Here is a 25181-nt window from a genome sequence, read left to right on the forward strand (position 1 = left end):
GCTACTTAGAGGTGGGTTAGCAATAGCAATATAGCAATAGCAGTTAGACTTATATAGCGCTTCGCCCTCTCTAAGCGGTTTACAGAGTCGGCATATCGCCCCCAACAACAATCCGGGTCCTCACTTCACCCACCTCGGAAGGATGGAAGGCTGAGTCAACCTTGAGCCGGTGAGATTTGAACCGCCGAACTGCAGATAGCAGTCAGCTGAAGTGGCCTGCAGTACTGCACCCTAACCACTGCGCCACCTCGGCTCGCACCGATTTGGGTGAACCGGTGGTGGAAATTGGGACTCGGTCACCAAACTGGTAGGGAAGGCAGGCTGGCCACGCCCCGAACCGGTTTCCTGGTGGCCTCTTCCGTTTGCTGGCATGTTTTTTAGTCCTTTTATAATTTACAGGGAACTGTGCATGCGCAAACAATGCGTGGCATGCGCAAACGAAACGACTATGAAGCAAACTGGTAGTAACGCCAGCAGCAACCCCCCTCCCCCCCCCCGTTGCTTCCCCATTGATTTTGCTTGTCAGAAGGCCACAAAAAGGGGATCGTGTGATCCTGGGACACTCTGACCGTCATAACTATGAGTCAGCTGCCCAGCATCCAAATTTTGATCATGTGATCATTAAGATGCTGCAACGGTCGTCAGTGTGAAAAAAAAGGGGTTATAAGACCCTTTTTTCCCCAGCGCCATTTGTATATTGGGATGCTCACGAAATGAAGGGTTGAAAGTAATTCTTTTATCCAAATAGGAGATTATGTTTCATTTTGTCTCTATTCTGAAATTGCTTCTGGATTTTGTGTTTGCAATGGGGGGGGGGGGGGGAGAATGAAACTTCGATTCTGTTTTTTGTAAAGGCTCAGTGTTATAGAAATGGCTGGTACACACGGGGCTGTGTAAAAGCAAAAAGTTGTGGCTGTAATGTTGTCACCTTCCATCTAATGTGCTAAAGGGAGTTGGAAGTCGGTGCCTTTTTCTTTTATTTTCCCCCCGTTACATTATATTCCTTCTTTTTCTCCCGTTCTTTTGTTAGTTTTCCATGTTTTTCCCCCCTTTGTATTGTATACATCGAGAATAGAATGGAATGGAATAGGAATAGGGAATAGGAATAGGAATAGAAATAAAACAAATAGAATAGAATAGAATAGATATTGAAATGAAGAATAGAATAGGAATAGGAATGGAGTGGAATGGAATGGACTGGACTAGACTAAAATAGAATAGAATAGATATTGAAGAATGGAATAGGAATAGAATTGGAATAGGAATAGGAATAGGAATGGAATGGAATAAAACGAATAGAATGGAATAGAATAGAATAGAATAGAATAGATATTGAAATGAAGAATAGAATAGGAATAGGAATGGAGTGGAATGAAATGGACTGGACTAGACTAAAATAGAATAGAATAGATATTGAAGAATAGAATAGGAATAGGAATGGACTGGAGTGGACTGGAATAGAATAGAATAGAATAGAATAAAACAAATAGAATAGAATAGAATAGAATAGAATAGATATTGAAATGAAGAAGCACAGCTGGCTGGGGGCATTCTGGGAGTTGAAGTCCATCCATCTTCAAGCTGTCCAGGCTGAGAAACATTTCTTTAACCAGTGTTAGTTGACAGCTTCCTTGTTGCTGAAGTAAAATGCATTAAAACCCAGGGATTTGCTTCCCAGCTCTGCAGGTCGAGAAGAAATTAAACCCACAACTTCTAAAAGGTATTTTGCTGGACAAACATCCTGTACATTCCTATCACTCGAGTCATCTCAGAGCTTTTTCTCGCTTATCATTCCAATGTCGTCAGAGGCTTCCACAGTGTCAGGGGGGGGTTAACTGGGAACACTAAGAGAGTAAGATTAAAGAAACAAAAAAGTTTTCAGTGTTTTATGTGTTCTGCAAGAGGCTCACACCTCATCAATCTTCGGACAAACTGGGGAAGTGGTGTTTAGAGGGGCCAGGAAGCTGCCTCTTGACTCTGGATGTCACAACTGAAATTTGTTCTACAGGACGGCTGGGAGGGAATCCAGGCATGTCAACAGCCTCGCCTCCCTGACCTTTCGGAGCACTGCGGTCCTGCTCCAGCCACAAGCCAGTTCTTTCTTTCTTTCTTTCTTTCTTTCTTTCTTTCTTTCTTTCTTTCTTTCTTTCTTTCTTTCTTTCTTTCTTCCTTCCTTCCTTCCTTCCTTCCTTCCTTCCTTCCTTCCTTCTCATAGTGCCATGCAGATTCTGGTGTTTGCACCAAGCAGGATCTTCTATCTGTCTGTTTGTTTGTTTGTCTGTCTGTCTGTCTGTCTGTCTGTCTACCTACCTACCTACCTACCTACCTACCTACCTACCTACCTACCTACCGTATCTCTCTCTCTTCCTCTCTCTCATCTATCTATCTATGTATCTATGTATCTATGTATCTATGTATCTATGTATCTATGTATCTATGTATCTATCTATCTACCTACCTACCTACCTACCTACCATATCTCTCTCTCTTCTCTCTCTCATTCTATCTATCTATGTATCTATCTATGTATCTATCTATGTATCTATGTATCTATGTATCTATGTATCTATGTATGTATCTATCTATCTATCTATCTATCTATCTATCTATCTATCTACCTACCTACCTACCTACCTACCTACCTACCTACCTATCATCTACGTACATACCTACCTACTTAATCATCCATCCATCTCTCTCTCTCTATCTACTTACCTACCTACCTACCATCTATCTTATATCTATCTCTATCTATTTATCATCTACCTACCTACATAATCATCCATCTCTCTCTCTCAGCTTGGCCAAAGGCTTGGGCTGCCCTTTGGACACTGGGTGGACCACAGCCGGCCTGACCGATGGGAGGAAGGCGATGATGCCTTTTGGAAGGAGCAGATTCTGGAGACAGCCGGTGGAGACAATTCCTCTTGATTGGAAGGACTAACGGAAGCCGGCCTGGACCTCGGGGGCTTTTGGGGAGGGGGTGGATGAGGACTGTGGCTATTTTTGGAGGCATCCGCTCAGCCAGGACGCTGAGCTACCTCCCCCTCCGCCTCATCCTCCGCCAACTGTCCAGCAGCCAATTTCCAGGGCAGGGTTCAAGGATGATGTGACTTGGAACTCCTCGTTGACCTCTTGGCAAGATGGAAACTTGAACCCAGGGGAGGGAAAGGAGAAGAATAGATCCTCTCTCTCTTCGGTTATTTAGAGAGAGCTCCCACTATCTTCCAGAGCACCAGAAGGCCAGACAAGAAGCAATGAATGGAAACTCAGAAGCAACCTAGAAGTAAGGGGGGAATTCCTAACAGAAGGTGTAGCTGCTCCATCTTTCAAGGGGCTTAACAATATCCTTCCAATCTGACACTTAAAAAAAAAAACGTTGTTGTCTTAATGTTGAAAACTGCATTATTCTTCCTGGAAAAGGAAGGACGTTTTATCTCAACTGAGTCATAGAACTGAATAGCAGAAATATCCGAGTTGGAAGGGACCTTGGAGGTCTTCTAGTCCAACCCACTGCTCGGCCAGGAAAAACCCTATTCCACTTCAGACAGATGGTTGACCAATCTCTTCTTTAAAAGCCTGCAGTGATGAGCACCCACAACCTCTGATGAGGCAAGGTGTTCCACTGATTAAAATTAAATCTTAATCAGTGGAAATTTAGGAAATTCCTCCTAAGTTGCTTCTCTCCTTGGTTAGTTTCCACCCATTGCTTCTTGTCCTGCCTCAGGTGCCTTGGGGAATAGCTTGACTCCCTCTTCTTTGGGGCAGCCTCTGAGATTTTGGAAGATGCTATCGTGTCTCCCCTGGTCCTTCTTTTCATTAAACAAGACATACCCAGTTCCTGCAACCGTTCTTCCTATGTTTTAGTCTCCAGTCCCCTAATCCTCTTTCTTGCTCTTCTCTGCTCACTCTTTCCAGAGTCTCCACATCTGTCAGGAAATTCCTCCTCAGTTCTAAGTTGCTTCTCTCCTTGGTTAGTTTCCACCCATTGCTTCTTGTCCTGCCTTCAGGTGCCTTGGAGAAGAGTTTGACTCCCCTCTTCTTTGTGGCAACCCCTGAGATATTGGAAGATGCTATCATGTCTCCCCTAGTCCTTCTTTTCATTAAACTAGACATTCTCTCAATTCCTGCAACCATTCTTCATATGTTTGAGCCTACAGTCCCCTAATCCTCTTTCCTGCTCTTCTCTGCACTCTTTCTAGAGTCTCCACATCTGTCAGGAAATTTCTCCTCAGTTCTAAGTTGCTTCTCTCTTTGATTAGTTTCCACCCATTGCTTCTTGTCCTGCCCTCAGGTGCCTTGGAGAATAGCTTGACTCCCTCTTCTTTGGGGCAACCCCTGAGATATTAGAAGATGCTATCATGTCTCCCTTAGTCCTTCTTTCTATTAAACTAGACATCCCCAGTTCCTGCAACTGTTCTTCCTATGTTTTAGCCTCCAGTCCCCCTAATCCTCTTTCTTGCTCTTCTCTGCTCACTCTTTCTAGAGTCTCCACATCTTTTTCATCTCTGTGGCTATTATTCTGAGCCATGTTTCTTAATCCCAGCAACTTCACGATGGGTGGACTTCAACTCCCAGAATTCAATCCCCCCCCCCTCCACGCTGTTAACAGGAGGTTTCTGGGACTCAACGTCCACCTGTCTTAAAGTCCTTGAGATTGAAAAACTCTGATTTACAGCCACATCCCTCCATCTCAGATAGGGCAGCTGTTTTGGGGGAATCAGCCCTCCCAGATTCCCAAGTTTAAAAGGCTGCTTCATGCCAGGCCCTTGGCACAGTTCGACCCATCACGCCCTCAGCACCCTTGTTTGAAGTGTGGTGACTTCACCCCTTGGCACTAGGATCAACAAGGGTGGGGTGAGAGTTTGGGGGAAGCACCCCGGTGAGTTTTGCCTTATGAGACGTCTCCTAAATGGATTTGGTCTCCCTCTTCTCCAATTCCTTACTGGGTCAATCAAACATCTCCCCAAAATTATCTCCCTGACCACTTGATTTTTCTTTCTTGAGCTCCTGCCCAGGATTGGCAATCTAATCCTCTTCAGACAGGAAGGGGGGCGAGGAAGGGCATAGAATGAGTCTCTTTTCCTTCCATCTTTCCTGCTAAGGGCTTGGCAACCACGGAGGTGCCCGGGAGCATTTCAGCTGCAGATTGTCTCCTTCATGGGCACAGCCGCCCTCCCCATGTTGTGCCAAGGAGCAAGTCATAGCAAGAACTGCCAGGGGAGGAAACAGTGGGCCCATGCCAAGGCGTGCCCCACCTTGTACATTCCAGGACATGCAGGAGGCCAAGTTCTCCTCCTCCTCCTCCTCTCCACACACCCCTCTCCCTTCTAGCACTGATGATGTTACCTAGTTGGAGGATGAAATGTCTGCAAGAAAACAACTGAGCTCAGAGAGCAGCAAGGACCCCACAGTCCTCCTCCTCCTCCTCCTCCTCCTCCTCCTCCTCTTCTACCTTCTCTTCATCCTTCTCCTTCGATCCTAGGTAGAGGCAGATGTAGGGTCTCCTACTTGGGCAAGGGGTTGGACTAGATGACCTGCAAGGTCCCCTTCCAACTGTTAATCTGTTCATCTGTTTCTTTATCTCTCCTTCTCCCTCTCTTCTTTTTCTCTACCACCATCGCCAGCACATCTTCTCCTCCTTCTTCACCACTATTACTACTTCCACTTCCTCTTGTTCTTCATCTCCTCTTTCTTCATTTCCTCCTCTCCCATCACCATTGCTTTTTCTCTTTCTTACTCTTCTCCCTCCTCCTCTTCCTCCTCCTCCATGACCACTACCATTGCTTCCTCTCCTCCTCTTCTCCTCCTCCTCCTCTTGCTTCATTTCCTCCATCCTCTTCCACCACCACCACCCTTTCTCCTTCGTATCCTTCTCTTCCTCCTTCTCTTCTTCCTTCCACCACCACCTCTTCTCTTTCTCCTCCTTCGCCACCAATGCTACTTCTACCCCCTCCTCTCCTTCTCCTCTTTTTGGACTCTGTACATCTTCAAACTGCTACCGTTGGGAAAGGCTTCTAGATGAAGGCCTGTGATACGTCCAAAGATGCTTTGATTAATTTAGCAGATAATGAACTTGCCTTCCAATTCCTGAGCAATCCCCTGGGGATCTTTGAAAGCTTTATACAAGACCTTGGCCTCTCTTCTTTGAAGGAAGTTGTGGGCTTTTGGAAGTCCTTCAAAGATACAGACCAGGTTCCACTATGAAAACAGATGCTGGAGGATTGTGGCCAATTAAATCTTGGGATGGTTGACCAGAAACTTTTTGAGTAAACACATTTTACTACTTAACAGAATAACAGAGTTGGAAGGGACCTTGGAGGTCTTATAGTCTAATCCCCTGCAGAAGCAGGAGGTCCCATAACATTTCAGGCAGATGGCCGTCCAGTCTCTTCTTAAAAGCCTCCAGTGATGAAGCTCCCACAACTTCTGGAGGCAAGTCGTTCCACTGGTTAATTGTTCTCGCTGCAAGAAAATTTCTCCTTACTTCTAGGTTGGATCGTTCTTAAGAGAATAACAGAGTTGAAAAAGACTTTGAAGGTCTTCTAGTCCAACCCCCTGCTTAGGCAGGAAACCCTATACTGTTTCAGACAAATGGCTATCCAGCATCTTCTTAAAGACTTCCAGTGTTGGGGCATCCACAACTTCTGGAGGCAACTTCTGTTCCACGGATTAATTGTTCTCACTGTCAGGAAATTCCTCCTCAGTTCTAAGTTGCTTCTCTCCTGGATTAGTTTCCACCCATTGCTTCTTGTTCTGCCCTCAGGTGCCTTGGAGAATAGCTTGACTCCCTCTTCTTTGGGGCAACCCCTGAGATATTGGAAGACTGCTATCCTGTCTCCCTTAGTCCCTCTTTTCATTAAACTAGACATCCCCAGTTCCTGCAACCGTTCTTCGTATGTTTTATCCTCAAGTCCCCTAATCACCTTCATTGCTCTTCTCTGCACTCTTTCTAGAGTCTCCACATCTTTTTTAATCTCATGGCAACCAAAACCAGATGCAGAATTCCAGTTGTGTTCTTACTAAGGCATTTATAAATTGGTACTCACAGTTTGTGTGATCTCAATTCTCTCCCTCTGTTGATGCAGAGCCCTGAGCCTCTTTGTCTATGGAGATTCTCCGTCATCCAAGTCAGGATTGTCCCAAAGTGCTTTTCTTTTTTTTCAAAAGGCAACTGGACTTTCTGTTTTTTCTTTGAAGACGTTTCGTTTCTCCTCCAAAGAGTTTCTTCAGCTCTGACTGGAGGGTGGGGAAATGGAAGGATTTTATATTCCTTGCAGACAAAGCTGGTCATTTGCATCCTTTTAGAACAGTGTTTCTCAACCTTGGCAACTTGAAGATGTCCGGACTTCAACTCCCAGAATTCCCCAGCCAGCATTCGCTGGCTGGGAATTCTGGGAGTTGAAGTCCGGACATCTTCAAGTTGGTTGAGAAACACTGTTTTAGAGGGTCATTGAGGCCACTTGGAGTTTTACCTGTGTCCTCAGGGTCACCTGAGTGCTGCAAATGATTCCTGTAGCCTGCCATTTTTCCCCCCCCTCTGGAAATCCACCATTCAAAGGGTCTTCATCCCAAATTGTATAGCTAAAAGGATGACACTGTGTCCTGAGGACACAGATAAAACCTCCAAGTGGCCTCAACGACCTTCTAAAAGGACGCAAATGACCAGCTGTCTGCAAGGAGTATCAATCTTTCCTCCAGTGAAGAAGCTTCTTGGATGAGAAGAGAAACGTCTTCAAAGAAAAACCAGTTGCCTCTTGGGGTAGGGGGGAAAAGCCCCCTTGGGACCTGAGCCTCCTTCTTTGCCTTGAGCCACGAGGCAACTGGTGTGTGGGGGGGGCCCTCTCTGTCCCTTCTGACATGGATGTTCTTCATGTCTTTGAATGGCCCAAGAATCTTCTCTTTGTGTATCTCTGTTCTCTCCTTGGAGGTCAAGTCCTTCCTGGATTCCTTTGTGGCATTTGGGGCTGTTTGATTATGCTTTTTTTTTAAAAAAAAGGATTGTGGGTATTTAAGTATCTCTCCCCCCCCACTTTCCTTCCTCTCTCCCCCCCCAGCTGAATGAGTTGGAGAAGGCAGCCAATGCGGCCCACACCTTCTTCGCAGCCAACCCAGAACACTTGGAGATGCAGCAGGACTTGGACAATTACAAGAGCCTCTCCGGGAAGGTGGAGCTGGTGGACCTGGAGGCTCAGCCACACATGGTAAGCGGGGTGGGGGGGTGTGTCTCTCTGTGTGAGGGGGAGGGGGAGGGAGGGAAGAAAAGAAGAAATAGAGAAGAAAAAGAAAGAAAGAAAGAAAGAAAGAAAGAGAGAAAGAAAGAAAGAAAATGGGAGGGAGGAAGGAGAAAAGGAAAAAAGAAAGGAAGGAAGTGAGAAAAGAAGGAAGAGAGAAAAAAGAAAGTGGGAGGGAGGAAGGAGAAAAAGAGAAAGAAAAAAGAAAGGAAGAAAGTGAGAAAAGAAGAAAGGAAGAGAGAAAAAAGAAAGTGGGAGGAAGGAGGGAGAAAAAGAGAGAGAGAAAAGAAAGTGGGAGGGAGGAAGGAGAAAAAGAGAAAAAAAGAAAGGAAGAAAGTGATAAAAGAAGAAAGGAAGAGAGAAAAAAGAAAGTGGGAGGAAGGAAGGAGAAAAAGAGAGAGAGAGAAAAGAAAGTGAGAGGGAGGAAGGAGAAAAAGAGAGAGAAAAAGAAAGGAAGAAAGTGATAAAAGAAGAAAGGAAGAGAGAAAAAAGAGAGTGGGAGGAAGGAAGGAGAAAAAAGAGAGAGAAAAGAAAGTGGGAGGGAGGAAGGAGAAAAAGAGAAAGAAAAAAGAAAGGAAGAAAGTGAGAAAGAAGAAAGGAAGAGAGAAAAAAGAAAGTGGGAGGAAGGAAGGAGAAAAAGACAGAAAAAGAAAGGAAGAAAGTGATAAAAGAAGAAAGGAAGAGAGAAAAAAGAAGTGGGAGGGAGGAAGGAGAAAAGGAAAAGAAAAAGAAAGGAAGGAAAGGAAGTGAGAAAAGAAGAAAGGAAGAAAGAGAGAGAAAGAAAAGGGGAGGAAGGAAGGAAAGAAGGAAGGAAGGAAGCTGTCAGAGAGGGAAGAATGATCCTCGCACTTATGACCAATGCAGTAGGCTCATGGTCACATGGATTTCAGCCACCATCTCGTACTTATGACAGTCGCACAGTGATCGCCATTACTCACCTTCCCAGCCAACAAGCTAACAAACAAAGTCAATCGGGGGAAGCCGGATTCGCTTAACGACGGCATGCGTCCCTTAACAAATGCAGCAATTCGCTTAACAACCGTGGCAAAGAAGATGATAACATTGGGTGCGACTCACTCAACAACCTCCTGGTTTTGCAGTGGAAATTCTGGTCCCAGCTGTGGTTGTAAGTCAGGGACCAACTGTACGGCTACGATGTTTTCCCTCACGTCTGCGCAGAGTCCCCATGTTGGAAGGGGCTCCTTGAGGTCATGAAGCCCAGCCCCTGCTCAGTGAAGGTAGTCAGGCAGGTGTTTCCTCCTCAGCCTTGGCCTCAGGGGGTCTTCTTGTCCCTTCCAGGAGAATTATCTCTCCGGAATCCGGCATTACGACCGAGAGGAATACGATGTGGCCATTGGCCTCCTGGAACAGGCCCTGAAGGATTATGAAGCTGCTGACTCCGAGTGCCGGATCTTGTGCGAAGGTCCTCAGAAGTTTGAGGACTACGAATACCTGGATTACAAGGCCGTTCTCTATGAGGCCATTGCAGGTGAGCCCACCTGCAGAAGGAGAAGGTGCCCCCCCCCCCCCGGGCTGGTCCAAGGGGGCTTCTCTCCCGTTCCCTTGAGGGTCTGGGGACTAAAACATAGGAAGAACGGTTGCAGGAATTGAGAGAATGTCTAGTTGAATGAAAAGAAGGACCAGGGAGACATGATAGCATCTTCCAATATCTCAGGGGCTGCCACAAAGAAGAGGGAGTCAAGCTATTCTCCAAAGCACCAGAGGACAAAGTAAGAAACAATGGGTGGAAACTAACCAAGGAGAGAAGCAACTTAGAACTGAGGAGGAATTTCCTGACAGAACAATTAATCAGTGGAACAGAAGTTGCCTCCAGAAGTTGTGAATGCCCCAACACTGGAAGGCTTTAAGAAGATGTTGGAGAGCCATTTGTCTGAAGTGGTGTAGGGTTTCCTGTCTAGGAAGGGGGTTGAACTAGAAGACCTCCTAAAAACTATGATTGTGGGAAGAAGGGAGGGAGGAAAAGGAAGGAAGGAAGGAAGGAAGGGAAGGAAGGAAGGAAGGAAGGAAAGAAGGAAAGAAGGAAAGAAGGAAAGAAGGAAGGAAGGAACCTTGTTAGAGGGAGATCAAGTCTGCAACTATGGAGGAATTTCCTGACAGTGAGAACATTAATCAGTGGAACAGAAGTTGCCTCCAGAAGTTGTGAATGCTCCAACACTGGAAGTCTTTAAGAAGATGTTGGAGAGCCATTTGTCTGAAGTGGTGTAGGGTTTCCTGTCTAGGAAGGGGGTTGAACTAGAAGACCTCCTAAAAACTGTGATTGTGGGAAGAAGGGAGGGAGGAAAAGGAAGGAAGGAAGGAAAGGAAGGAAGGAAGGAAGGAAGGAAGGAAGGAAGGAAGGGGGTTGAACTAGAAGACCTCCTAAAACTGTGATTGTGGGAAGAAGGGAGGGAGGGAGGGAGGAAAAGGAAGGAAGGAAGGAAAGAAGGAAGGAAGGAACCTTGTTAGAGGGAGATCAAGTCTGCAACTATGGAGGAATTTCCTGACATTGAGAACAATTAGCCAGTGGAACAACTTGCCTCCAGACGTTATAAATGCCCCAACACTTGAAGTTTTTAAGAAGATGTTGGACAACCATTTGTCTGGAGTGGTGCAGGGGCTCCTGGCTGAGCAGGGGGTGGGATTAGACAGGGGTGTCAAACTCATGTCATCACAGCCTTGTCATGTGACATATTGGGACTTCTCCCCCCTTTGCTAAACGGGGCGGGGGCAGCATGTGAGGCATCCAGCCATGAGTTTGATTCCCCTGGACTCGAAGATGTCTAAGGTCCCTTCCAACTCTTTGATTTTGTTACTCCTCTTTAAAGGTAGGTCCTGGGCTTACAACAGTCCCATTTAGTGACCGAAGTTACAACAGCGCTCCAAAAAGTGACTTTTGACCACTTTTCAGACTTATGACTATGGCCGCATCGGCGCACCCCCGACCATGGCCGGGTGATTTACATTCAGGTGTTTGGCAACTGACTCAAATTTGTGACGGTTCACCTGACCCCTTTTTGTGACCTCCTGACAAGCAAACTCAGTGGAGGAGCCAGATTCACTTAACAGCCGTGTGGCTAACTTAACGACTGCAGTGATTCGCTTAACAACGTTGGCAAGAAAGGCCGTCAAATGGGGCAAAACTCACTTAACCGCTGTCTCGCTTAGCCACTGGGATTTTGAGCTCAATTGTGGTCGTAAGTCGAGGACTACCTGGACTTACTTTCTCAGCCTTGGCCGGTGGCCACTATTTACGACAGTTGCCATATCTTGGGGGGAGTGTGTGTCACGTGATCGCCCTATGCAAACTTCCCCCCCAGTTTCCAACCAGCGAAATCAAAGTGGAAATTAGGATTCGCACGGCGTGATTAATCACTTAATCATAGATAGAAAGTGGGTGTGAAGCTGGGTGTGATTCACTGAACAATCATTTTGCTTGCAATGGAAATTGCAGCCCCAATTTGGTCATAAATCAAGGACCTTCTGACTCCTGTGCTCTCTGACTCCCGAGTGGGAAGGGGAGCGAGCGTGTCTCATCCCTTGCACCACCAAGCGGAGACAATTCCCTGGGGGCTGCGGCTTCCTAGTGCCTGGCGGTTGTGTAACAGGTCGAAATGTGCTGGCAGAGGCGCCCTGGGGGAGGAAACAGCCTCCACGCCCCCCTCCCCGATAGATGCCAGAAGCCGCCTCCTTTCCAAAGCTGCCGCGGGAGTTTCCCAAATTGTTGGTTCCGATGTGGGTTTATGGTTTCCCATGCAAGGAGGTCTCACACCTGGAATGCGGCATCCAGTTTTGGTCACCGGGATAGAAAGAAAGTAAACTTAACAGACTAACAAGAGTGGGAAGGGACCTCGTAGGTCATCTAGTCCAACCCCCTGCCCTAGCAGGAGACCCTACACCATTTCTGACAGGTGGCCATTCAGTCTCTTCTTGAAAGCTTCCAGGGATGAAGCTCCCACAACTTACAATACAATACAATAGCAGAGTTGGAAGGGGCCTTGGAGGTCTTCTAGTCCAACCCCCTGCCTAGGCAGGAAACCCTACACCACTTCAGACAATTGGCTATCCAACATCTTCTTAAAGACTTCCAGTGTTGGGGCATTCACAACTTCTGAAGGCAACTTCTGTTCCACTGAATAGAGAATAAGAGAGGTGGAAGGGACCTTGGAGGTCATCTAGTCCAACCCGCCCCCCAAGCAAAGCAGGAGGCATGCCACAGGTGGCACACAGAGCCATTTGTCATTGCACATGAGACATTGCCCTGTCAGCTGGCCAATTCACATGCGCGCACTGGCCAGCTGACTTCGGCCTTCTTTTGAGGCCATTTTTCGCCCTCCGGAGGCGCGAAAAACTGCCAGGGAAGCCTCTGAAGGCTCCGGGGGACTAGAACCGGCCCTTACAAGCAAACCGGAAGCCTGTTCCCGAACCGCTGGTTTGCCCATAGGGCTGGTTTTTCACGCTCAGGGAAGCCTCCGGGGGGTGGGGGAGGCTGTTTTCGCCCTCCCCATGCTCCTATAAAGCCTCCAGGGCCTGGGGAGGGAGAAAAAAGCACGCCAAAAAGGGGGGGAACCCTGTTCATGCGCGCATGTGCGTTGGGGTCGTGCATATAGCGTTATGGGTGTGGCATGCCCGCAGACGAACCCCCCCCTGGCCTCCCCTCGCTTTTAGCACGGCCATAATGTCCCCTGCTTGAGCAGGGGGTTGGACTAGAAGACCTCCAAGGTCCCTTCCAAGGGCATAATTCTGTGCGGGGCCCCTGTGAAACCTCGTTGCCTTCAACGAAATGAATTGGTTGCTTTTCCTGCTGCAAAACTTGTGTTTTCTCCCTTTCCTGCTTCCTCGCAGATCACTGCATGCAGGTCCTGTTGTGTCAACACGAGTGCGTGCGGCAACTCGCCACGCGGCCCGGGAGACTCTCGCCCATCGACAACTTCCTGCCTTTGCATTACGACTTCTTGCAGTTTGCCTACTTCAGAGGTGGGTCTTCTAGCAGCTCTTCTGGGACTCCTCGGCTGCGCAAGATCCGAGTTGTGTTGTCACCCAAAAGCTAAACCATGCCAGGTCTACCAGCACAAGAACAGTCCCTTGGGTCAGGCCAAGCCCACCGTAGTCCAGTATTGTGTTTGCTCCTGGAGGACAACCTAAGAATGGAGACATTTATTCCTTGGCAAGTGGGATTTGGAGGGCAGGTGACCCCCAATCTGGAGGTCATATGGAGTCTTTAGGACCAGGAGACCTCAAAAGACCTTTCATCCATCAATTTATCCACTCTTTTTTAAAAAGAAATCAGACCTGGTGCATCTTCTAGAGATGTTATCACATTCCTTGACAAGAGGGATTTGGAGGGCAGGTGACCCCCAATCTGGAGGTCATATGGAGTCTTTAGGACCAGGAGACCTCAAAAGACCTTTCATCCATCAATTTATCCACTCTTTTTTTAAAAAGAAATCAGACCTGGTGCATCTTCTAGAGATGTTATCACATTCCTTGACAAGAGGGATTTGGAGGCAGGTGACCCCCAATCTGGAGGTCCTATGGAGTCTTTAGGTCCAGGAGACCTCAAAAGACCTTTCATCCATCAATTTACCCACTCTTTTTTTTAAAGAAATCGGACCTGGTGCATCTTCTAGAGATGTTATCACATTCCTTGACAAGAGGTATTTTGAGGCAGGTGACCCCCAACCTGGAGGTCATATGGAGTCTTTAGGACCAGGAGACCTCAAAAGACCTTTCATCCATCAATTTACCCACTCTTTTTTTTAAAGAAATCAGACCTGGTGCATCTTCTAGAGATGTTATCACATTCCTTGACAAGAGGTATTTTGAGGCAGGTGACCCCCAACCTGGAGGTCATATGGAGTCTTTAGGACCAGGAGACCTCAAAAGACCTTTCATCCATCAATTTACCCACTCTTTTTTTAAAGAAATCAGACCTGGTGCATCTTCTAGAGATGTTATCACATTCCTTGACAAGAGGGATTTGGAGGTAGGTGACCCCCAACCTGGAGGTCATATGGAGTCTTTAGGACCAGGGGACCTCAAAAGACCTTTCATCCATCAATTTACCCACTCTTTTTTTAAAAGAAATCAGGCCTGGTGCATCTCCTAGAGATGTTATCACATTCCTTGGCAAGTGGGATTTGGAGGTAGGTGACCCCCAACCTGGAGGTCATATGGAGTCTTTAGGACCAGGAGACCTCAAAAGACCTTTCATCCATCAATTTATCCACTCTTTTTTTTTTAAGTAATCAGACCATTTAGTGCCCCTGGTGCATCTTCTAGAGATGTTATCACATTCCTTGACAAGAGGGATTTGGAGGCAGGTGACCCCCAACCTGGAGGTCATATGGAGTCTTTAGGACCAGGAGACCTCAAAAGACCTTCCATCCTTCAGTTCATCCCTCTTCTTAAGGGCCAGAACCATCAGTTCCTGGATGCGTCTTGGAAGATGAAGTTAGTAAGAAGGTTTTAAAGCAAATCTGGCTTCCCCATCGACTTGGCTTGTCATAAAAGGGGGATCACGTGACCCCTGGACATTGAAACCATCACAAGTACATGCCAGTTGCCCAGTGTCTGAATTTTGATCGTGTGACCACAGGGATGCTACAACGGTCATAAGTGTGAAAACCAGTCATGTCATTTTTTCTCTGGGTTCCAACTTTGAACAGTCACTAGAGCCGAGGTGGCGCAGTGGTTAGGGTGCAGCACTGCAGGCCACTTCAGCTGACTGTTATCTGCAGTTCGGCGGTTCAAATCTTACTGGCTCAGGGTTGACTCAGCCTTCCATCCTTCCCAGGTGGGTGAAATGAGGACCCAGACTGTGGGGGTGATATGCTGACTCTGTAAACCGCTTAGAGAGGGCTGAAAGCCCTAGGAAGCGGTATATAAGTCTAACTGCTATTGCTATTGCTATAATGGTTGTAAATAGAGAACTTCCTGTCTCAGGTTCAAGGAAAGAGCGAATGCCCTGGGTTCAAGATCCTTCAACCCAGAGTCAGGCGGTCTCACTTACTGTCCCACAAACAGTGTTTACTGTCCTGGAAACAGCTGGTTTTCCAAAACAGCTGTTCGGCCTTGTAATTCTGGCTGTTGCAGGAACTGGGTTCTTTGCAAGGGGAAATATCCTTGGGGCTGCAGACCACAACATCCGAAACACTCAAGGTTGTGTTGTTAAGCAAACAAGCCCTTTGTCCTGCTTGCCAAGGCTGGGGGGAGGGGGGGCAGGAGGAGGGGGGAAGGGTAGCCCAAAAACCAGCTGGGGGAAAAAAATCACTGCCCTTAGGCTGTCTGTCAATGCTGAGAAAGAGGGAGGGAGGGAGGGAGGGAGGGAAGGAAGGAAGGAAGGGAAGGAAGGAAAATATAAAAGAAAGAAGGGAGAGAGGGAAGGAGGGAAGGAGGGAAGGAGGAAAAAATAAAAGAAGCAAGGAAGGAAATCAAAGAAGGAAAGAAGGAAGAGAGGAAGGGAAGGAGGCAGGAGAGCCTACGACATCTGCTATCTGTCAGAAATGGTGTAGTCTCCTGCTTGAGCAGAGGGTTGGACTAGAAGACCTCAAAGGTCCCTTCCAACTCTTGTTATTCTGTTATTCTATTCATCTATTCTCCAAAGTCCCTGAGGGCAGGACAAGAAGCAATGGGTGGAAACTAATCAAGGAGAGAAGCAACTTAGAACTAAGGAGAAATTTCCTGACAGTTAGGACAATTAATCAGTGGAACAACTTGCCTCCAGAAGTTGTGAATGCCCCAACACTGGACATTTTTAGTAAGATGTTGGATAACTATTTGTCTGAAGTGGTGTAATGTGTCCTGCCTAGGCAGGGGGTTGGACTAGAAGACCTCCAAGGTCCCTTCTAACTCTGTTATTCTCTTTATTCTATTCTATTCCTTTCCTATTGTATTCATTCTTATTCTATTCTATTCTATTCTCTCATTTGCTTCCGTTGAGATTTGGCCAGCCAGGATGGAGCCAAATTGAAGAGAAACCCTGAATGGTGGTTTGTTTTTCCCCCTCCTCCTCCTCACAGTGGGCAATTACATCCAAGCCTTGGAGTGCACCAGGACGTATCTCCTCTTCCACCCAGACGATGAAGATGTCCTGGAGAATGAGGATTATTACAAAAGCCTCTTAGAAGGATCTCTTGATGTGGAGGCCGTCAAGCCCAGAGAGGTAAGCGGCTCGGACGTAACTTTGAGGATCCTTGGCCTTGGTGAGGGACAAGCCATCTTCTGCAGGGCTTACAGCGAGGCTGCGCTGAAAGAAGAGGGTCTTTGCAGTTCAAGGTTGAATTGTCAGGTCTCTCACCCAACTGGGGGACATCATCAGGGCTAGGAAGGAGAGGGGGGGTTGCCAGGAGGAGGAGGAGGAGGCCTGTGGGGTCCTGGGTGGTTTTCTTGCAGGCATTTCATGACCCAACTAGGGAACATCATCAGTGCTGGGAGGGAGGAGGAGGAGGAGGAGGAGGAGGAGGAAGAAGGAGGAGAAGGAGAAGGAGAAGAAGAGGAGGAGGGGAGGAGGAAGAGGAGGAGGAGGAGAAGAGGAGGAGGAGGAAGAAGGAGAAGGAGAAGGAGAAGAAGAAAGGGCCTATGGGGTCCTTGATGCTCTCTGAGTTTGGTGGTTTTCTTGAAGACATTTCATGAGCCAACTAGGGAACATCATCACAGCTGGGAGGGAGGAGGAGGAGGAGGAGGAGGGGAGGAGGAAGAGGAGAAGGAGAAGAGGAGGAGGAGGAGGAGGAAGAAGGAGAAGGAGAAGAAGAAAGAGCCTATGGTGTTCTTGATGCTCTCTGAGTTTGGTGGTTTTCTTGCAGACGTTTCATGACCCAACTAGGGAACATCATCAGTGCTGGGAGGGAGGAGGAGGAGGAGGAGGAGGAGGAGGAGGAGGAGGAGGAGGAGGAGGAGGAGGAGGAGGAGGAGGAGGAGGAGGAGGAGGAGGAGGAGGAGGAGGAGGAGGAGGAGGAGGAGGAAAAGGACTGCAGGGTCCTTGGTGCTCTCTGAGCTTGGTGGTTTTCTTGAAGACATTTCATGAGCCAACTAGATAATGCCACCAGTCTAGAGAGGAGGATGAGGACAGTGGGGTCCCTGGTGCTCTCTGACCCAACTAGGGAACATCATCAGGGCTAGAAGGGGGGGGGGTTGTCAGGAGAAGGAGGAGGGGGGGTATTGTGAGGCCTTTGATCCTCTCTGAGCTTGGTAGTTTTCTTGCAGACGTTTCATGACCCAACTAGGGAACATCATCAGTGCTGGGAGGGAGGAGGAGGAGGAGGAGGAGGAGGAGGAGGAGGAGGAGGAGGAGGAGGAGGAGGAGGAGGACTGTGGGGTCCTTGGTGCTCTCTCAGCTTGGTGGTCTTTTTACAGATGTTTCATGATCCAACCAGGGAACATCAATGGGGATACTGAGCACTGATGCTGTTATCTAGATGGGCCTTGAAACGTCTGCAAGAAGACCACCCAGCTCAGAGGGCGCCAAGGACCCCACAGATCACGGGGGTGAATACAGGGGGTCCTCAACTTAACGCCCACAACCAGGTTCCCCTCTTTTATACTTTTTCCAGGAAGCTGTGACCTTTCTCCGGAGGCACCGGCTGGAGGCACAGCTGCTGGAGGCTGGCGCAAAGATCCTGGGCTTCTCGTACACAGAACCGGTGAGAATGCGCTCAGATGAAGCCAAGAATCATAGCTTAGTCCTGGCCAAACCCAGGCTTGCTTGGAGGAGGGACATTTTGTTCAGCCACGAGTGCCGGTGGAGATCAGCTGAATCTGGGCTTAGGGGAGGGGTCTGGGCTTTAGGATTGGGGACTTCAACTCTTGTCTGGGGAACTTGGGGGGCCCATCTGGGTAAAGAGGTGCCTTTAGAAACCGTCAAGGTGTGAGGGCACCTTTGACCTTTTGGGGGCTTCAGGCCTGCCACGTTTCCTGCTGTGGGAAAGTGGGAGGGGGGATTATGCAGAGTGTGGACGATACGTAGCCATAACCACATTCTTTCTCAGGGAGTTAAGGTCATTTGGCCCTGAAGCTGCAAGGAGGTGCCTGATTGGGCCATGGGATGGGCAAGTGGGGGCTGGGCAGGGTCTCGGACTTTCATCTGGGTGGGGAACACCTGGAAGCTTTCAGATGCGGGTTCCCCCAGATGTGCCAAGATGACCTCTCTAATAAAACGGAGCTCAAGCCTCGGAGTCTTCTTTCATTGGTGTGTGTGTGTGTGTGTGTGTGTGTGTGTGTGTGTGTGTGTGTGTGTGTGTGTGTGTGTGTCTTACTTGGGCCCTGAGACTAAGCTCAGCTAGGATGGGGTTGGGTCCCTTCTCCTTCCAAGCTAGAGGCTGCCTCCAAGAGGTTACACAGCCCAGGGCTTTGCATGAGACGTGGCGCATGGTTTAAGCATTACAGGTTGTGTTTAATGTAGCATTTGCACCTCTTTAAGGGGGGTTTGTGGTTTAGTGGGAATTCAGTGAGTGGATTTTACAGCTGAATCTTGAGATAGAGTTGCAGGGAGACGTTTTTGGAGGAGATGGGTGGATGCATTGTGGGGAGGGTCCTTCCTCCTTTCCCTTCCCCTTCCCTCCTTCCTTCCTTTTTTCCTTCCTTCCTTCATTTGTTCCCTTCCTACCTACCTGCCTTCCTTTCCTTTTCCTTTCTTCCTTTCTTCTTCCTTCCTCCTTTTTTCTTTCTTTCTCTCTCCCTCTTCCTTTCTCCCTTCCTCCCTCTCTACTTTCTTTCTCTACCTCTCTCTCTTTCTTTCTTTTTTCTTTCTCTCCCTCCCTCTTCCTCTCTCCCTTCCTCCCCCTCTACTTTCTTTCTCTACTTTCTTTCTCTCTTTTTTCTTTCTCTCCCTCCCTCTTCCTCTCTCCCTTCCTCCCTCTCTACTTTCTTTCTCTACTTTCTTTCTCTCTTTTTTCTTTCTCTCCCTCCCTCTTCCTCTCTCCCTTCCTCCCTCTCTACTTTCTTTCTCTACTTTCTCTCTCTTTTTTCTTTCTCTCTCCCTCTTCCTCTCTCCCTTCCTCCCTCTCTACTTTCTTTCTCTACTTTCTTTCTCTCTTTTTTTTCTCTCCCTCCCTCTTCCTCTCTCCCTTCCTCCCTCTCTACTTTCTTTCTCTACTTTCTTTCTCTCTTCTTTCTTTCCCCCCCTCTTCCTTCTTTCCCTCCATCTCTTTCTTTCTTTCTCTACTTCTCTCTCTCTCTTTTCTCTTTCTTCCTCTCCCTCCCTCTCCTTTTCTTTCTTTCTCTTCTCTCTCTCTTTCTTTCTCCCACCTTAATTAACCAGCCTTCCTTCTTTCAGAACCACTGGAGTACTGCTGGGTCTCGGCAAGACAGCCAGAGGTAAGAAAGGAACACCTATGCCAGCTGAAGACTGTTTGGGGGTCTTGCGGGGGTGGGGCAGAAATTTCAAAGCTGTTCGTGAATACGTGAAAGAGGGTCACCATTGGCGCCAGGGGGGGTCTGCATGGCAGTGGGGGGGGTCTTCAAAGACCCCAAGAGCAAAACAGGGCGTCCTTCTCTTCTCTCTACCAGCAGCAGTCAAGATCTGGTTAAATTTTTATTGAGATTCTCCGTCGTCCAGGTCAGGGTTGTCCCAAAGGGGCTTTTTTTCAAGAGGAAAGTGGACTTTCTTTGTTTTTTCCTTTTGAAGAAGTTTCACTCCTCATCCAAGGAGCTTCTTCAGCTCTGATTTGGATGATGGGGAAGGGAAGGGTTGATACTCCTTGCAGACAAAGCTGGTCATTTGCATCCTTTGAGAGGGTCCTTGAGGCCACTTGGAGGTTTTATTTGTGTCCCCAGGAGGATCACCAAGGCATCATCACATACAGCCTGTCGTTTGGTTACAGGTGTTTTAACATCCATATTCTCGAATAACATTTACCATCACAGATTTTTCATCTAGTATAACTAAATACCTCGCTTTCATTGTACAGTATACGTTCAGTTACGATTAGTATTATTTTTTTCCCAATCAATCATAATTCCCTTACATTCTTGATTGTCTATTTGATAACAGTATACCTTTATATAATCCCCATGTGAAAGAATATATATATATTTTTTTAACCAACCATTTATATTTATATATCACTATTTTCCATTATACATAATTCCACCAATCAACTATCAGGTATGCTTATGTTCATTATTATCCTTGTACATCATACCTTCAAACAGAAATCTTATTCCTTCATTTTTCAACCAAATATTCTAAATAGTCGCTACATATATATATATATATATAGATAGATAGATAGATAGATAGATATGTATGTATTATATGTATTATATGTAAAAATCATATATATATATATATATATATATATATATAGATAGATAGATAGATAGATAGATAGATAGATAGATAGATAGAGATAGATAGATAGATAGATAGATAGATAGATAGATAGATAGATAGATATGTATGTATTATATGTATTATATGTAAAAATCTTATATATATATAGATAGATATAGATATAGATAGATAGATAGATAGATAGATAGATAGATAGATAGATAGATAGATATGTATGTATTATATGTAAAAATCTAATATATATATATATATATATATATATATATATATATATATATATATATATATATATATATATATATATATATATATATATATATATATATATATATTTTTACAACCTCTGGTAAGCCCCAATTATGGGAGGACGTTAACTGTTTCCATCATCTGTCAATCGGCTCGTCACAAGAGTCCATCACAACAAAAACCCAATATTTTTACTGTTGCCTTTGTTATATTTGTGTTTTTTTATTTGTGCTGATAAATAAATAAAGGGAGACTAGTATAGATCTATTTCAAACTATTTATGGCTAGCTGATGAGAGCTAAATAGCTTGAAATAGATCTATACTAGTCTCCCTTTATTTATTTATCAGCACAAATAAAAACACACACACACATATACATATACATATACATATACATATACATATACATATACATATACATATACATATACATATACATATACATATACATATACATATACATATACATATATATGTTATATTTATGCTGATAAATAAATAAAGGGAGACTAGTATAGATCTATTTCAAGCTATTTAGCTCTCATCAGCTAGCCATACCCAAGTTTTGGGGATCGAACCTGACTTTAAGTATACATACATACATACATACATACTAATTTTTAATTATTCCCTGATTAAAATTATTTATCAACAACAACATATCATTGTAATATGTTCTTAAGGTTATACATTATATCACCAATCCTCTATCAAGTTTACATAAGATCGTTGTTATCCTTATCCTTTGGGAATCTTAAGTTGGGCTTTGAGCCTCTTGTGGGAACTCAACCTGCCATTCCTGCTTTCTCCTCCGCAGGGATCCTTCCGGGCCGCAGGACCACCAAGCCAATGAGCCTGGGAATGACCCTCCTGAGCAGGATATGTCCAAAGTGGGGCACCCCCCGCAGGAAGGTAAGGCTCCACGGACGTTAAGAGGTCTGGAGGCTAAATCGTACCAAGAACGGTTGCAGGAATAGGGGTGTCTCCAACCCAGGGGTCCCCAAACTCAGCCATTTTAAGACTTGTGGACTTCAACTCCCAGAATCCCCCCCAGCTGGCTAGGGAATCCTGGGAGTTGAAGTCCATAAGTCTTCAAGGGGCCAAGGTTGGAGAGCCCTGTTTTAGGGGGGTCTCTCCTGCCACCCCACAACTCCTTAGCCGGCATGGAGGGCAGGAGTGGAAGGCCTGGAGGTCTGATTGAGATGGACCCAACTCCGTCCTCGGTTCGTTTTGAGAGCCGTGTCCCAAAAAAATCAACCTGCAGAGTGTAAACTTTGGAGACAAATTCTGGGCCCAGCCGAGGCCCCTGGAGCAGGAGTTCTTGGCTGGCTTCAGGGTGAAGGACAGGATGCTTTTCCCAGGCCCCTTTCGTGGAAACCCCCTTTCCACAGAGGCGTCCTTCTTTCTTTCTTCCCCTCCCGTGGGAAACATTCTTCTTCTTGGAAATATTTTATTATTTTGCGAGGGCAGAGAATTTGCCCACCAACTATTGCAAACCGATTCTTCTGGTGACCCATCTGGTTTGCTTGCCATCCAGCGAGGAGGAGGACTGTGGGGTCCTTGGTGCTCTCTCAGAGCTGGGTGGTTTTCCAAGGTCTAGATCGGCTAAAATAACCTTTCTTTCTTTCCTTCCTTCCTTCCTTCCTTCTTCCTTCCTTCCTTTCTTTCTTTCTTTCTTTTTCTCCATTATTCTATCCATCCCTCCATCCCTTTCCTTCCTTCCTTCCTCGCTCCCTTTTCCTTCCTTCCTTTTATCTTCCTTTTTCCTTCCTTCCTCCCTCCCTCCCAACCTTTTCCCACATTCCTTCCTCTTCCTCCCACCTGCCCTCCCCTTTCTCTTCCTTTTTCCTTCCTTCCTCACTCCCCCCCTTTTCTTTCCTTCCTCTCTCCCTCCCTCCCCCCTTATCCTTTACTTCCACCCCTCCCTCTCCTTTCCTCTCTCCTTCCTTCCTTTCCTTCCTTGCTCCCTCTCTTTCTCTTCCACTCCTTATCCCTCTTTCCCTCTTTCCCACTCTCCTTCCTTTCCTTCCCTCCCTCTCTCCTTCCTTCCTTCCCTCCCTGCCTAGGAGGCCCCCTTCTATTCAAGGAAGTCCAGCTTGTCTTCAATTCCCAGCAGCTGAACGGAACTCAGCGAGTCCTCCTGGATAATGTCATCTCGCCAAGCGAGTGCCAGGAGCTGGAGCACATCGCCAAAGTGAGTAACTGCCCCCTCGGTGGGTGCCAGAGCAGAGGGTACCTCTGAGTAGGGGGTCCAGTGGCCATTTGAGGCCCATGAGGGCTGCCTGGCCCGTCTCTGTGAGTAGAGGTGATCATGAAGCCTCTTGGAGAACCGAGTCCTTGAAGGTGCCACGCTGAGGGAGATGCCATCAATTGGATCAATAGTTCTCCAACATCTTCTTGAAAACCTCCAGTGATGGAGCACCCATAACCCCTTGTGGCCAGCTGTTCCTCTGGTTAATTGTCCTCCCTGTTAGGAAGTTTCTCCTTAGTTCCAGGTTGTTTCTCTCCTTGATTAGTTTCCATCTGTTGTTTCTGTTTGGAGAATAGGTGATTAAAGTAACAGAATAATAGAGTTGGAAGGGAGCTTGGAGGTCTTCTAGTCCAACCCCCTGCTCAGCCAGGAAACCCCTATACCATTTCAAATGGTCTCCCAATCTCTTCTTGAAAGCCTCCAGTGATGGAGCACTCGCAAGTTCTGGAGGCAACTTCTGTTCCACTGATTAATTGTTCTCACTGTCAGGAAATTTGTCCTTGGTTCTAAGTTGCTTCTCTCCTTGATTAGTTTCCACCCATTGCTTCTTGTTCTGCCCTCAGGTGCCTTGGAGAATAGTTTGACTCCCTCTTCTTTGTGGCAGCCCCTGAGATATTGGAAGATGCTATCCTGTCTCCCCTTGTCATCCTTTTCATTAAACTAGCCAGGCCCAGTTCCTGCAACCGTTCTTCATATGTTTTGGCCTCCAGAGCCCTAACCATTGGTCTTCTCCTGCAGAACATCCTCCTGGCTGGTGATGGCTACAGGGGGAAGACCTCTCCTCACACCCCGAATGAGAAGTTCGAAGGAGCCACCATCCTCAATGCTCTGAAGGTAAGAAGGTGTTGTGTCAAGCTGGGCCTGTCCTCCTGTGTGGAGGGAACATCTGGAGACCCCCCAAAGCTGGTTTAGATCAATTCCATCAGCAGCTCTTGAGACAATGGTGTGACTAACTCAGCAACTGCACTGATTCACCTGAAAGGTTCTGAAATGGGGCACAACTCACCTAACAACAGATATTTGGGGCTCAATTGTAGTTCTAGTCTTTACTCCAGTGTGAAAAATGGTCATAAATCCCTTTTCTTGGTGCTGTTGCAACTTTGAACATTTACTAAACGAATGGACGAAAGTCAAGGGAGAGGGAAAGAAAGAAAGAAAGAGAGAGAAATAAAGAAAGAGAGAGAGAGAAAGAGAGTGGGAGAGAGAGGGAAAGAAAGAAAGAGAGGGAGGGAAAGAGAGAAACAAAAAGAAAGAAAGAAAGAAAGAAAGAAAGGGAAAGAGAGAGAGAAAGAGAAAGAGAGAAGGAATGAAAGAGAAAGAGTGGGAGAGAGAGGGAAAGAAAGAAAGAAAGAGAGTGAAAGAGAGAGAAACAAAAAGAAAGAAAGAAAGAAAAAGAGAGAGAGAAAGAGAGGGAGGGAGGGAGAGCAGGAACAAAAGAAGGAGAAAGAGGAAAATAAAGAGAGAAAGAAAGAGAGAGAAAGAGAGTGGGAGAGAGAGGGAAAGAAAGAGAGAGAGGGAAAGAGAAAAACAAAAAGAAAGAAAGGGAAAGAGAGAAAGAGAGGGAGGGAGCAGGAACAAAAGAGGGAGAAAGAGAGAAAGAGAGAGAGAGAGAGAGAGAGAGAGAGAGAGAGAGAGGATATTTTTTTCCTTCTTCCCTTTCCCTGCAGTTGGGCTATGAGGGACGGATCCCTTTGAGTAGCGCCCGCCTCTTCTACGACGTCAGTGAGAAAGCCCGGAGGATCGTGGAGTCCTACTTCAGGCTGAATTCCACCCTCTACTTCTCTTACACCCACCTGGTCTGCCGCACGGCCCTCTCAGGTAAGGCTGGAGGGGAGGAGGGGAGGAGGGGGCTCTCCAACCTCTGGACTTCAACTCCCAGAATCCCCCAGAGCCAGCCCTGCCTCTTTTCCCTCCTCCCATCTCTGAGAGCGGAGGGGTTGCAGAGAAAGGGACGACAAGGGAGGGAGCAGATCAAAGGGGGACCCACCCCCAAAAGAATGCGTTCCTGGCAGGGGATTCTGGGAGCTGGTCTTCAAGTGGCTGGGCTTGGAGACCCCTGGGGTAAAGGAATTGGGGAAGGGTCTTAGAGGAGGGCAGGAGGTGGGTAAGGAGAAGGGGGCCTTGAGGGGTGGGTTAGCAAGGCGCGTGGGGCCCCCGCGA

At 46.9% G+C, this 25181-nt stretch overlaps 1 protein-coding gene across 1 annotated transcript in view; it reads left to right on the forward strand.

Annotated features, from left to right (window-relative positions):
• Nucleotides 1-25181, forward strand: part of P3H2 (prolyl 3-hydroxylase 2) — a 71016-nt gene that overhangs the window by 38868 nt on the left and 6967 nt on the right. Inside the window, exons 2-11 of the mRNA XM_087725008.1 lie at nucleotides 8058-8204; nucleotides 9534-9723; nucleotides 13077-13208; nucleotides 16253-16395; nucleotides 17783-17872; nucleotides 19504-19544; nucleotides 21588-21682; nucleotides 22837-22964; nucleotides 23760-23855; nucleotides 24689-24839. Of these exons, the coding sequence (XP_087581134.1) occupies nucleotides 8127-8204; nucleotides 9534-9723; nucleotides 13077-13208; nucleotides 16253-16395; nucleotides 17783-17872; nucleotides 19504-19544; nucleotides 21588-21682; nucleotides 22837-22964; nucleotides 23760-23855; nucleotides 24689-24839 (1144 nt within the window). The 5' untranslated portion in view covers nucleotides 8058-8126. The remainder of the gene's footprint in view (nucleotides 1-8057; nucleotides 8205-9533; nucleotides 9724-13076; nucleotides 13209-16252; nucleotides 16396-17782; nucleotides 17873-19503; nucleotides 19545-21587; nucleotides 21683-22836; nucleotides 22965-23759; nucleotides 23856-24688; nucleotides 24840-25181) is intronic.

This window comes from Thamnophis sirtalis, unplaced genomic scaffold (genome assembly GCF_051295495.1).
Source record: "Thamnophis sirtalis isolate CommonGarterSnake01/CBP01778 unplaced genomic scaffold, rThaSir2_p1.2 scaffold_11, whole genome shotgun sequence".
Taxonomy (NCBI): domain Eukaryota; kingdom Metazoa; phylum Chordata; class Lepidosauria; order Squamata; family Natricidae; genus Thamnophis; species Thamnophis sirtalis.